The sequence below is a fragment of the Kryptolebias marmoratus genome, linkage group LG5 (genome assembly GCF_001649575.2).
Source record: "Kryptolebias marmoratus isolate JLee-2015 linkage group LG5, ASM164957v2, whole genome shotgun sequence".
In the NCBI taxonomy this organism is placed as follows: domain Eukaryota; kingdom Metazoa; phylum Chordata; class Actinopteri; order Cyprinodontiformes; family Rivulidae; genus Kryptolebias; species Kryptolebias marmoratus.
The window spans coordinates 14,105,082-14,117,913 of NC_051434.1; the positions used below are offsets into that span (position 1 = coordinate 14,105,082).

Below are 12,832 nucleotides of genomic sequence, written 5' to 3' on the forward strand. Positions count from 1 at the left end.
AAAAATGAAATAACATTTTTTGTTTGTTTGTTTTAAATACATGCAATATTTATATATTTATTTGAGTACTTTCATTAATATGTGTATTTAATAGGTTCCTGTGGAACAGAAATACAGGTTTGCAAATTTAAAAGGTATACAAAAGGTAGTTATTCTCTTCTACATTTAAGCAGCGTATCATGTCTCGTTTCCTACTGATCTACATCACTTCCATAATTCATAAATGGGAACTACTTGAGCACATAGACTGGGCCTTAAGAAAATAAAGTAAAATGTTTCAGAAATAAGAGTCAAAAGCAACTGTCGTAATGTACATCATGGATGATAAATAACATTTAAAACTTTGAAGCATCTAAACCTGTTACCGGTTAGTATCAAGCACTTAAGGTGGTGCAAAGGCCTTTTGCAATCATGTTTTTCATGAATATTATTCCATGATAAATGAATAGCCTTTTTGGAGGTCTAATCACGCACTAAAAAGTCTGACGTTTTGCACACATACAAAAAGCGATGAGACCTTTGGAGTTTTAAGAGTTTTTAGTATAGGCATAGCAAAATGGGTCAACAGCACCAACTTAAATAACAGCCCCTTAGAGCAGTTTCACCTATAGATATGACATTTGATACATGTGCTCTACAGAAAATGGCAATTTCTGCCACTGTGGATCAAAAACACCTCTTTCCCCTCCATTTTGAACACTTTTTCCTTGTTTTATGTCCTGTAAACACAGAGCAGCAACATTTATTTGTGCCACTGGGCACCTGAAACGTCCATCCTTAATTCTGCAACCTGAATCTTTTAAGAGGGAGAAGCTGTGTCATCTTCCTATATATAAACATAATCCTGGAAATGACCTAAGCAAGCATCAGGAACTACTTGCGCTGAACAGATTTGGTTGATTTTAAACGAGAGGCTAATATAGATGTAGCACAATGTACAGGATTTATTAAACAATATTTATTCCTCCTTTTGCACAAGAACAAGTATATGTCTTAAATATACGTACTGGTAAATTTGACTGAAGTTATGTAGGCAGAAAATCAAAACTGAGGCAAAAACGTGGAAAAACGCAGAGCTAATATACAGAACACATCTTGTTTCGGATATAAACATGATGTACAGTGACATTCGGAGAAAATAAAATGCACAACAGCTGAACTGACAAGTCCATAAAAAAAGATACATTCCTTTATTTGTTTTCATATTACAGAAAACATACCAGATGAAAAAAAAGTTTCAGAGCTGGACTGACCTGCCTTTTCAGGTTTTCCTAATTGTTCTTGCTGCAGAAAAAAAGCAACTACTGCTGTTGTCACACTGTTGTCTAAACCGCCACATGTTAGCCAAACTGAAATGAAATAGAAGGATAAAGAACAGCTCGTTTACTGGAAGCTGTAATGAAGCAGGTTGACGCCTAAGCGTGTTCACAACGAAGAAGAAGAAAATAAAAAAAGTTGGAAGGACTAAGATCGATAACAGAAATAGCTTCATGCGTTTAGAAGAAATGAAAATAATAAAAACACTGAAGGAGGTGTCGGGATAGAGAGGAAGGGATATATAAAACATTGAAAGGTGACCGATCGTGGTTACACAATCGCTTTCAGCTTCGCTATGCCGACTTGCCAAATTGTGAATGTTCCCGAACAAACCTGAAAACGCTTCTGCTCGCCCACGGTTTGCGTCCGACTCGACAGGCAGAACGGCGAACAGCAAAACTTGGGGGAAATAAACGACCAGAAAATTGACAAAAGGCTTTCAACCACAGAACATTGAACAGCCGCACAAGTACAACTCTGGGCAGAAACAAACAAACAAACAAACAAAAAAGTTAAAAAAAAAAATTAAACAAAATCAAACCCGGAATCGGCAGCAATACTCAAGTTTGCGGACTCAAAATGAGTCCTTACAATCATGAACACATTCAGGACACGCATTTGTGTTTTTTTTTTTGTTGTTGTTGCTGGTCTTAGTCAAAGACCGATCAGTATATACAGCAGAGAGAAGATCTAAACATACAATCAGAGCTGGATACACATTCTTTGCATGCAGTTCAGTGGAAGTTTCTGACTCTCTCCTGCCATTTTTTTCCTTCAACATTGTTGAATTGAGGCCACTGTCGCACAAGGTGGATGTTTGACTTGAGGTGTGTGAGCACTTATGTGATGACAGTGCATGCAATCCTTTTTTTTTTTTTTTTAAGTGTCCCCACCCTTTGAGGCGATAGCACAGTGAACTGTAAGAACAGGTATTTCCAAATGAAAACTTGGACCGCACTTTATCACTAATCATGCCAAGTGGCAATATAAGAACACCGGAATACTGTACAGCCTAAATAAAGCTAGTGCTAATCTTTGGTTTTCCCAAAATTAGGTTTAGATTTTTTTTTCTTTCACACTTTTAATGACAGTATTGATTTTGAAAGAAGCCCTCTGAAAATATGTATAAATGTTTAGGTAGGCTTTGTTCTGTTACAGTGTGGGTCTAGAAACTTAACGTGAAAAGAGATTATTTTGAATTAAAACGTGATTTAAAATGGTTTAAAAACCTAGGAGTTTTGGAAATTAGGCTTAAAGATTTTTCTTCTTTTCAAGATCAGAGCATTGTCTGATATTGCTTAAGAGTCGCCTCCCCAGAAAAAAAATATAGGCTCTGATAACTTCAATAGTGGTCTCAGTGCTCAGTCTTTAAAGGACTAAATTCAAAACACATGAGGAAAGAACATGCGGTGACTTTTTTCATTTGTCCTAGTGGATTAAGCCAATGCCTAAGAGTCTGAACCTCAATCCCTGCAGATAACAAAGCATGTTCAGGTAACTGTCCTGTTATATGGTGCAACTCCATCCACGCAAATTTGCTTGTGACTGAAATGTCTAAATAAGTCCTGATGGCGTCCTTTTTGAACGGGCAAAGTTAAGTCTGAACGTTTTGGGCGGAACGGAGGAGATAAAAGGACGTCGAGGTTTGCAAATGAAACACCTTTTTAAAGGTTTTCGGCACGAGAGCGGATGAACTTTGCTTTGGCCCAGTCCTGCAGCATGTAGAGCTGGGAACGATACATCCTCAGAAAGAATGAACTCAAACATATACCAGCCAATCTTGGATGAAATGACAAAAATTTGCTGAAAACCAGCAGAATAAAGGGCACGCTTTCCACAAAGGAACAATGGTCCGAAGAACTACCTCTAGGCTGAAGGGTTTGATTCAAGAGTCTGGACACACATTCGAATTAATTAGTAATCAAAACATTTGATTCGTTATGAATGTGCTGAGATACAAAGTGATAAAAACAAAATGGAGACAAGGTAAACATTAACTATGTTTGCTATACGCAGAAAGAAACACTGGCCATGTTGTTTCTCATCACCAGAAAGGGGGGAAATTAGCCTCGCTTATTTTAGCTTGTTTACCGAGCGCTCATCGTCATTAGTAACTGATGTGAGTCACGGCTGTCCTCTCCTCCATCTCCACCCTGTATAGATATAAGTATCTAGATATGCTGTACATTGTCTCCACCTGCCTAATGTGAGTAAAAAGCTAGCAGTGCAATTTTCCAAGTCCTACAATGTCAAAAAGCAGCATAACGTCGAGTCCTCACAGTTTTACAGTAATATTAGTTTTAGCTAATTGTTCAAAATCTTAAACTGACAGTAAATTAAAAACAAAAACACTTTGCATCTGTATTAAAATTCATTACCTAATGAGAAGTGATACAGACCTAGCAAAATGGTTTTCAATAAATCCGGATACTTTTTTCCAATTAAAAAAGAAAAATACTTCTGTGTGTACACAATCCACATCAGGTACCAGCTCACAATGGGCCCAGCTCAGTGTGTTCCCACATGTGTGACTCACATCAGGTGATAACACTAAATAAACCCTCCTCTCCTCACTGTAAGGATATACTTTAAATAATATACGAGATCTATAATATTTGAAGTAACAAGCCCCTAATCAGTGCATACGCCAACAAACTGTTGTAGTTGCTCGTTTAAATATGATTCATGCTAAATGTAGAACTTCTTCTGAATAACCTTGATGGTGTACAGTTCACCATATGACTATGTTTTATGTCTCATTTCAATATATTCTATGGAATCAATTATAACTAATCTCTGTGCTCAACTTCAGTGCTTCATTAACAAAAATCCCAAAACAAAACAGCAAAGTTCTGTGAAACCAAAGCAGCTACTTGACACTTACTGCAGATGTAAGAGCAGACATTCTCCCACATAATGGCTAAACACAAATAACGATGCAGAGTCCTAACCGGTGGCCTCTGAACCCTGTTTTCTTGGTCGGAGAAGCCAAAATGTCCTGAAGGCAAACATGGAATTCTGCAGATCATGGCTCTATGGATGACATGGCAAGAGGAAGCTTCGGCAGAGAGAAAAGAGAAAGAGAGGTAGTCGTTGTTCCTCGAATCTTCTTCACACCTGCCTCCTCCTCCCCCCTTGATTTTGAAAATGTTTCATGTCGAGTCTGATCCAACTGCGCTTTTTCTTTTTTTTCTTTCCTTTTTCCTTTATTTTTTTTGAGAAATTGAGCTTCCATCTCTTTTGGGATGTATGAAATCATTTCCAAACATGTGCTGTCATGTGCGCCGAACTAGGAGCAGCTGAGCTTCCCGTGTGTTGGCTGCCGTATCCCACCGTGCCGTTGGTGTTGTAGAGATTCACGCCAGCCATGTGCTGAGTCATCTGGAGAGAAACAAAAAAAAAAAAAACACGCTTTGTTAGTGGCAGCGCCGTCACCGTGTTCAACACGAGCCTGATCCGGAGCTAATACACACACCTGGCTGAGGTTCCACTGAAGCTGCTGCTGGGTTTGCCGCATGCCATAAACTTGTTGTTGAGGTGCGGGAGCCAAGCCTCCCATCTGCTGCTGTCCCGCCACGCCGCCCTGCTGCTGTCCCGCCATTACTCCGTTCTGCTGCTGTCCCATCACGCCCTGGCTCATCCCTGCCATGTAGGGTGACACCACGACGCTCCCAGGCTGTGCCATGACCCCCTGAGCACCCATTAAGCCATTCTGCTGTCCCATCATGCAGTTCTGTTGGACCCCCATCATGCCGCTCTGCTGCTGACCCATCATGGCCATTTGCGACGCCATCATGGCTCCTCCCATTCCACCCACCTGGGCTAAAGAATGGTACGGACCATAAGGGTGTGTCGGGTATCCCACTCGGTTCATGTACAGGCCTGCTGAAAAGAATCACATTTACAGTTATGGCAAAAAAAACAACAACAACATATTTATCCTCAAATAACATCTGAGCGAAATCTGTGTCGATCTCACCGTGGGCAGCCATACTGCTGGCATGCACCGAGGGCGTGGAGGCGTACAGAGAGAGAATAGAATCCTTGGACAGCTTCTTGACAGCGCCTTCCTCTGATTTGGGTTTCGGATCCAGAAACAAACTGAGGTTTTCAGGCACTGAGGCAGTCACTCTGCTCTGAGGCAAGGAGCTGGAAACGGGCTGGAGGGTGGACAACAGAATGAACGGGTGGCAACGAAGACGAAGAGAAAAGATCAGGAGGATGCCATCTTAAAACAAACCAAACACAAACACAGCTACAGGGGTACAATACTACATCAAATATCATCATAATTAACGCACACAGTAGAAGTAGATATAAAGAACCCACTGCTACTACCACTGTCTCCTACCGTGGTTTTTGTGGAAGAAGCAGGGGAAGGGGCCGGGAAGGGGCTAAAGAGATCCAGGACAGGGTGTGAATGAGCCGGATTAGACACCACCGGGCTCTCGTTACTGTCTGGACCACATCCTCCACCATTAGACACCGCAGGACTCGGAGCAGGGGGATCTAATGGGAGGTAGATGGAACAACAGTGATAGGTAAAGCTGCCCCATTTGTCAATTAGCCATTTTTCCAATCAATTAATCACATTTTAAAACCTTCGTATGGAGGCGATATACGCAGAGTGGCTTTGTTACCAAATCAAAACCTAAATTAACGTGCAAAAGAAGGAGAAAGAAGAGGCATAAAAGGAGTGCATGTGAAGAAGTTTACAATACCCAGTCCAAGCAGATCTGTAACAGCCTGGGAGTCTGTCTTCGGGCTGACATCCTTTTTCTGAGACAAAAAATCAATGGAATTAACGCAACATATCTGCACTGACAAATGGACGTGAATGCAAAACTTATTTTACTTTCATCAGTGACTTTCCCTTAATCAAGTCAGAACTCCAAACTTACTCTCTGCTGGCTGAAAATCCATGTCCTAAAGAAGCACGCCGCCTTCAGCTCGCTGAATGAGACTTCCTCACCATTTTTTATTTAGCTTTCTAATCTCTGTATGTCAAAGCACTCGTTCGCCCTGCCTGCAGCTAAACGTTCACATGAGGATGTCAATCTGCCAAGTTATCTTTCTGATGAAATCCAATGCAACGCTGAAAAGTGCACCTACCAATTTCATCTTTTCGAACACAACCGGCTCCTTGGGGATGTTGTTACAACTCTTCTCTTTCTGCAAAGACGAAGCACATACAGGAGCTTTCTTCAGGTGAGGTGACGATGCTCAAGGCTACACAAAAACTTTCTTGTCCAAGTGTTTTTTTTTTTTTCTAGATGATTCTTCGTTAGACAGAAGCACAAACTTCGGTGTTTAACCTGCGTGCACAAACTCACCCTGAGCATCTGGATGTCGATGACCTTGTCTATATACTTCTTCTTTTCATACTTGTCCCTGATGAAGATCTCTGCAGCTTGGTCGGTCTCGGGGCGCTGGAAGCACTCGGGTAAAAACGCCTCGTAGAGACGCTTGGCCTTGGCGTTTCCCATCTCTTGGACACACTGAGGTCACCAAAGCAACACAAGTTTACATTAATCGAGAGTGTAATAAGAAAAGAAGCGGAATACTGCTGTAATGATAATGTGGAGAGGTACAGTTAAAAATCCTTTTAAGAAACGAAAAGAAAATGCTGACTTCAAAAAAATCATTCAAGCCAAGCTAAAAAAGTAGCATATTATAAGATTATAGTTGCCCATTACATGGAGAGCCTCTAGTTACCTAAGTAATTAAGTGATAATTTGAAGTGGGGGAAAAGGAAGAACAATTAATATCTAAACTTTTGTAGACAGCTTTAATTCTGACTGAAAGGACACGCTCATGGCCAAGACTGAAGTGGAGTATGGCCAAACACTATTTCATAAACCTTCACATTGCTGTCAGTTTCACGTTACACATTTACTTACACAGAATTCTACGTCTACTTTGAAGCCCAGGTAGTGACAGCAACAGCTAGCTGTAGCATGTCCTTTACAGCCAGGAGCACTTCTGGGTGAAGTATCATAAACCTTTGGCCAGAATAACCATGTGACGTCAAACTGACAGTAACACAAAGTTTTATAAAGTTGCATTCACGTAAACCACTGTGATATTTTCGAGATTTGAGCTGCTTGAAGACAACATCCATTTCGGTCGGACTAACCATTAGCACGTCAATCAACTCTGAGCTAATTGATATTTTCTCCACTGTTTAATGAGCAAGTACGATATTAAGGGAAGATGTGGACGGTCCTGACCTGAACTTGCTCCTGTGTCCACTGATCCAGGTTGACAGACTTGACCTTTGAGATGTGGACCCCTAGGTTTCGATGGATCCCAGCGCAGCGGATACAAATGAAGATGCCCAGATTCCAGGAAGCCCATCTCGGACCTGGGAGAAACAGATGAAGGAGGCATATGACAATAAAAAAGGGGGGAAGCAGTCAGTCTAATCAGGTCGTATAACTGGTGGATTGTGCGGCAGAAAAATAATGGGGGGAAAAAAAAGCAACTCATCATCTAGTGCAATAATAGAGGCAAATCCTCAATTATGAGTGTGAATCCAGCAGGGTACACATCTATTCTTGTGTAAGTCATGACACATAATAGGATCTAATAAGAGTTAGCCTAAAAAAACTGAGACTGAAACGGGGAAGGACAAAAACAACCACACACAGTCTGGATACCTGCAGGAATAATTACTTATTTGGCCATGAGCCTATGTGTGTGTGCGTGTGTGTGGGGGAGCAATGTTTTCTGAACAGGCCACTTTGTTACTGCCATATGTATCTAAATGGACCCATCTGATGTTTGCTGTATGCAGTCATTTCAGTGTCTGTGACTGGTTCCCTATATATACAAAGCTATTAAAAGCATCGTCTGAACAAATAAATCTGCGAGCAGGGAGGTAACGATGCAGAGTGCTATTTTTGGTTCAAGAACTGCCCTCTACGGAAGGCGCAATCAGCCTCAAAGAGAATACTAGTACTTCTCTTCCCGCTCACCCCCTCCCTCGTTAAACTGCCTTTGCTTGAACAGAAGTCGATGCACTGTGGCCCTATTGCCACTAGGTGGAAGGGCAGCTTTCGATTTGGATTCCCCCGCCCCCCTGTCAGCCAGAGTCACTGCGCAGGAAAAGGCCATTCTATGCAAATGAAAGGGGAAGCTGACTTTCAGGAGGAAACGGAACATGTAAAAACACCTTCCCCTGCGTGGATGCTGTGCTGCAGGAAAACAGCTTGCCAACAGAATAGCCTCTTGTCTCGTTGCAGAACGCCGTGGATGGGTCATTTTGCCTGTTTACAGCCAGAGAGCTCCAGGTTTCAAAAATGGCAAAAAAAAAAAAAAAAAATTAAAAACAGCTCCAACTCAAACCACTGCAGAGAAAATCTGTAAAAATGTGAAACCACAGGATCACGGTACAGAGTGTCCACCCGTGTCATCCTTAGAGTCTATCCGCAGCATTAGCTCTCACGCCGGCTAATAATAGTAGAATTACTCTGCAAAGCCTGCTTAGCTGTGGTAAACACTGGCACAAACACAGAGAGACTGCCCATTCTCGTGAACTCCCATTGAAACGGGAATTATTCCGCCTTTGGTGAGTTCTTGCCACCAATTCTTATCTTACAAATTCACCAGCACTGCCTCCCTCCCTCCGCTCACTTATCTGTTCGTATCGCTTGCACACAGGCGCATTTATCTCGACAAATTTCTCCCTCTTTAAACGTTCGTTGGACAGATTCGAGATATTCATTTTATCTTTTGTTTTAGACGTACTCAGCATTGTAGTTCTGTACACATCAATGCTGAGTTGTCGGTCCAACACACTGATCTGCACAGAGGACACTCAAAACAGCAACTTCTCGAATAATCATGAAAAAAATGAATTTCCACAGAATTATATGGCTTTTATGAGGAAGTAGTTACACTGCTGCGACACCATTTTATTACACAGATTTGGGTTTGATTCACTTCAATTGAATTAGTCAAACTAAATATCCTTGACGGAAGTTTCTTCTTTTATTTAGCATATTCAGATTTTTACACGCGTTAAACGTTTTAGTGAGGCAAATATTTATTTTGCTGCATGAACCATTCCTTTGCTGCTTGTGCCACTCTTGTTCAGTGAAATAAATGATTAAACCGATCCATTCAACAAGTCATTTTTCAGTTTGTTCAACCAACCCAGTTACACTGAGAACCAAGTGGAGCAAAGAAACTGAATCAATTTTAAAAGGATTAGGTCGACCCAAGCCATACATCTGTGATCATCAACTGGTGGTCTGCGGGCCACATTCAGCCTGCGAGCTCATTCCATTTGGCCCACGAAGTAATATAATTTGTAATAAATTAACACAATTCAAGCCATGAATGAATTCACCCGCCGCTCAGCAAACCTGCAGCACTCCGGCTGTTCAGGTCAGTGGGACGCAAGAAGGGTTGGTTTCTAGTTAAAATCAACTTCTTTTTATTAAGTAAGTTTAATTGTTTTACTTTGCTTTCATTATACTTTGGTAAAATGTTTCTAGGCTTGCAGTTCATGTACAGTTACGGTGATTCACAAGTGGTGTCACGATCAAAACGTGGCTGTCAAAAGCGAAAAAGGTGGAACCTTCTCATCAGAGGACCTTTCAAAAATAAAACAATGTGGCAAATGCCGTCCAATCATGGCAGCAGAAATTTAAATAAATAAAACTGGTTGGTTAGAATTACCAAAACGTTGGCCCATCAAAGACTGGAGCCCTGACCCTAACGTTTGTCGATGACCTCTACTAGAAATGTTAAGCTGAAACAACATATTAGTGAAAAAAAAAGATATAATTGTGCGAAAAACCAACTTTAAATGCTTTTTAAGCATTAAATTAACACACAGCCTACAAGAATAATTTATTTGACATACCTAAACCTAAAATCTTGTAAGTCAAATCAAACATGTACGTGCTTTATGTGTATTAATCCTGTTTTTATGTACTAAGTAGCAAAACGTTACACTTACTTGACATGTATTCTCTTATTACCTCCTCGGTTCAGACATGAACCCGTTAGGACCTCATTAAGTCTTTGAGAAAGGAGCCTTTTTTTTTTTTTTTCAAAATCTGGCCTTTTCAATTTTGATGTTTGCGTTTTGACACAGAAACTATTTGGAGATGCTCTTCTTGACTTGTTGCCACTGTGACGGAGCCTTTTGTGTTCCTGCCACGTCTTTATGAGCTGCATGCATGTTTCCATGAAGGGAAACACTTTGCTCTGATGTTAACAATATGTACACAACAAAGGGATGCAATTTATTCATTTTGCTAACGTGGAGTTGCATCTCCAGTTGAAATTCTCTTCAAACCGTTCTAGGAATTAGTTCTTGTACCCTAAAATAAAAAGCCACAACATTTTTGCAAGACTGACAACATGACAGTCATGGGAGAAACCACCTCACCAGGCTCCAGTCCAAACTATCTATTTCTGGCCAAAACATGGAAGTTTGGACCAACCAGCATTTCCTTGTGGCAGCTTTAGGCAGGTGCTAAATGTAAAAAGAGACACGAAGCAAGTCCTCGCTGCATACATGACTTCTAGTTCCCCGTCAGCCCAGAACTTGAGCAGGAACCCCTATATCTGTCCACCAACAGAGCACACCTCCAGGTGCTTTTCAACTGTTCCGACTGGAGGAGAGTGGGAGGAACAAAAGTCTATAAACAGAAAGGAAAGATTGCACAAACACTTAGCAGAAAGAAAAATTGGTACTGCAGCGTAGCTTTCACCTCTGCTGAGCGAGACGGCTGAATAATCCTTTTTCCTTCTATTGTCGAAATACGAATGCAAACACCTTCAATGTTTGATTATATACTCCAGGTATGGTGACTAATAAAGCCAGCTGAAGTCTTTATAAGGAAAGGTATCCAAAAGCAGAGTGCTGGATTGATGAATCACGCTGGCTGAAAAGCGAGGGGTGCTTGTGTTGGTGAAAGCTGAAACACGTCAGCGAGTGGGGAAGGTTGAAAATAAAAGGAGAGACTGTTTTTATTTTATTTTTTTTTTTAAAGGTGAACTTTGGTTATTTGATGGACCTCCTGATGTGTGCAGAGAGGGGTTATGAGGAAAAGCAAGCAAAGAAAATCTGCAACAAAAAAAGAAGCTATTTATTGGTAACTATTATTTCCAAACGAGGGAATTATTTTCCCGTTTACATTCTCACGGTGGCTTTCCAGCGAACGCCTCTCGACATAAATCACGACTTATACAAACACATTAGCCCAAGCGCACGCCCACTGACTTGCACATGCACTTGTGCCCGAGCAGGTGCCTGTGCCTCATTAGCCTACATCCCACAAGGATAAACGGTGCTCTCTGCAAGCGCCGACTTAATCCTTCAGCGCCTCAGTCGTCAGGGGATGATACGCCCCTACGAAGCGCCATCGTGCAAAACACACACACACACACACACACACACAATTTTCCCAGCTTCCTGCACCTCGGCACAAAAGCCAGACCAGAAACCCCTAAAGCCATCCGGCGACCCAGTCCCGGGGTCTGAGCATGGCAGATGGACCCCTATTGATAATTTACAAATGCACGCCCACCATCTGTGCTGCCGGAGAAGGGACTGTGACTGTCAGGTGAAGCTGAAAAGGGTCACGCAGCAGAACGTTAGTGCAACGCTTCATCACGACAAGACACATTTTCTTTTATGCACTATTCTACAAACCACACAACGTAAAAGGCCCTAAAACTGAAGAATTCTTTCAGTAACACCTTCCTAAACAATGGTGAGGCTCAAAGTAGTTATCGAAGGAGGAGCAAATATTGTTTTTGCCTTTTGTTTGTCGTCATCAAAATAACTCATGGAGTCCTTGAAGGGACTTTGATGAACCTTTCAGAAAGCAGTCCCAGGGTTGACATCTACAGCTGATTAACTTTTTGGATTCAGCTCACTTAGTATACTCAGGCATACTGAGCTGCTGAAAAGGCAGGAACTTTTGTTGGCAGAGAGGCGATGGTAGGGATGACACTTTGACCTTGCATGTACAATGAAGGGGCCTTTAACGGCACGAGTGCCCTTTGTTTGGTTTGTATCAGTGTCTTTCAACAAATAAGTGAAGAAGAAAAAAAACTGTAGGTCAAATTTAGGATGTGAGCGCTGTGTTAATCCTATTATTGCGATTATCCATGCTGCTGATAGTATTATTAACTCAAATTAACTCAGTCATGGTTGAAAAAGTTGAGATTTTTTTTTTCCTGTGGAGCACATATTAGTATTCAGTATCTTACTTGCGGCAGAAAGTTGTTGGAACAATTTGAAGAATCAGAGAAACTCTCAAAGGAGAGTCCAGCCAGCGACGAAGAAGAGGAACCAGTGGTTCAAGTGAACTTTTCTGATGTGTCACTTTTGCATCAGCCGGTTTTATTACATCATTAGGGTTATTAACCCTGAAAACTGGCCAGGTTGTAAAATGGTCTGCGAGGAAACGAGTTTGCAAAATATAGACTGCTAAGCCGACAGTCCCTGCAGCCTTCTGGTGCAAACATAGAGAGAAACCCCCCCCCCCCC

At 41.5% G+C, this 12,832-nt stretch overlaps 1 protein-coding gene across 2 annotated transcripts in view; it reads right to left on the minus strand.

The window, feature by feature from the left end:
- Window positions 1-1,900: 1,900 nt before the first annotated feature.
- Window positions 1,901-12,832, minus strand: part of smap2 (small ArfGAP2) — a 16,783-nt gene continuing 5,851 nt past the window's right edge. Inside the window, exons 2-9 of one of the 2 annotated variants that reach the window (XM_017421793.3) lie at window positions 7,548-7,681; window positions 6,651-6,815; window positions 6,430-6,489; window positions 6,039-6,096; window positions 5,669-5,826; window positions 5,297-5,477; window positions 4,793-5,202; window positions 1,901-4,698 (exon numbers count right to left, since the gene is read on the minus strand). In XM_017421793.3, coding sequence (XP_017277282.1) covers window positions 4,573-4,698; window positions 4,793-5,202; window positions 5,297-5,477; window positions 5,669-5,826; window positions 6,039-6,096; window positions 6,430-6,489; window positions 6,651-6,815; window positions 7,548-7,681 — 1,292 coding nt within the window. In that variant the 3' untranslated portion in view covers window positions 1,901-4,572. The remainder of the gene's footprint in view (window positions 4,699-4,792; window positions 5,203-5,296; window positions 5,478-5,668; window positions 5,827-6,038; window positions 6,097-6,429; window positions 6,490-6,650; window positions 6,816-7,547; window positions 7,682-12,832) is intronic. The other variant, XM_017421801.3, reaches the window with a different exon arrangement.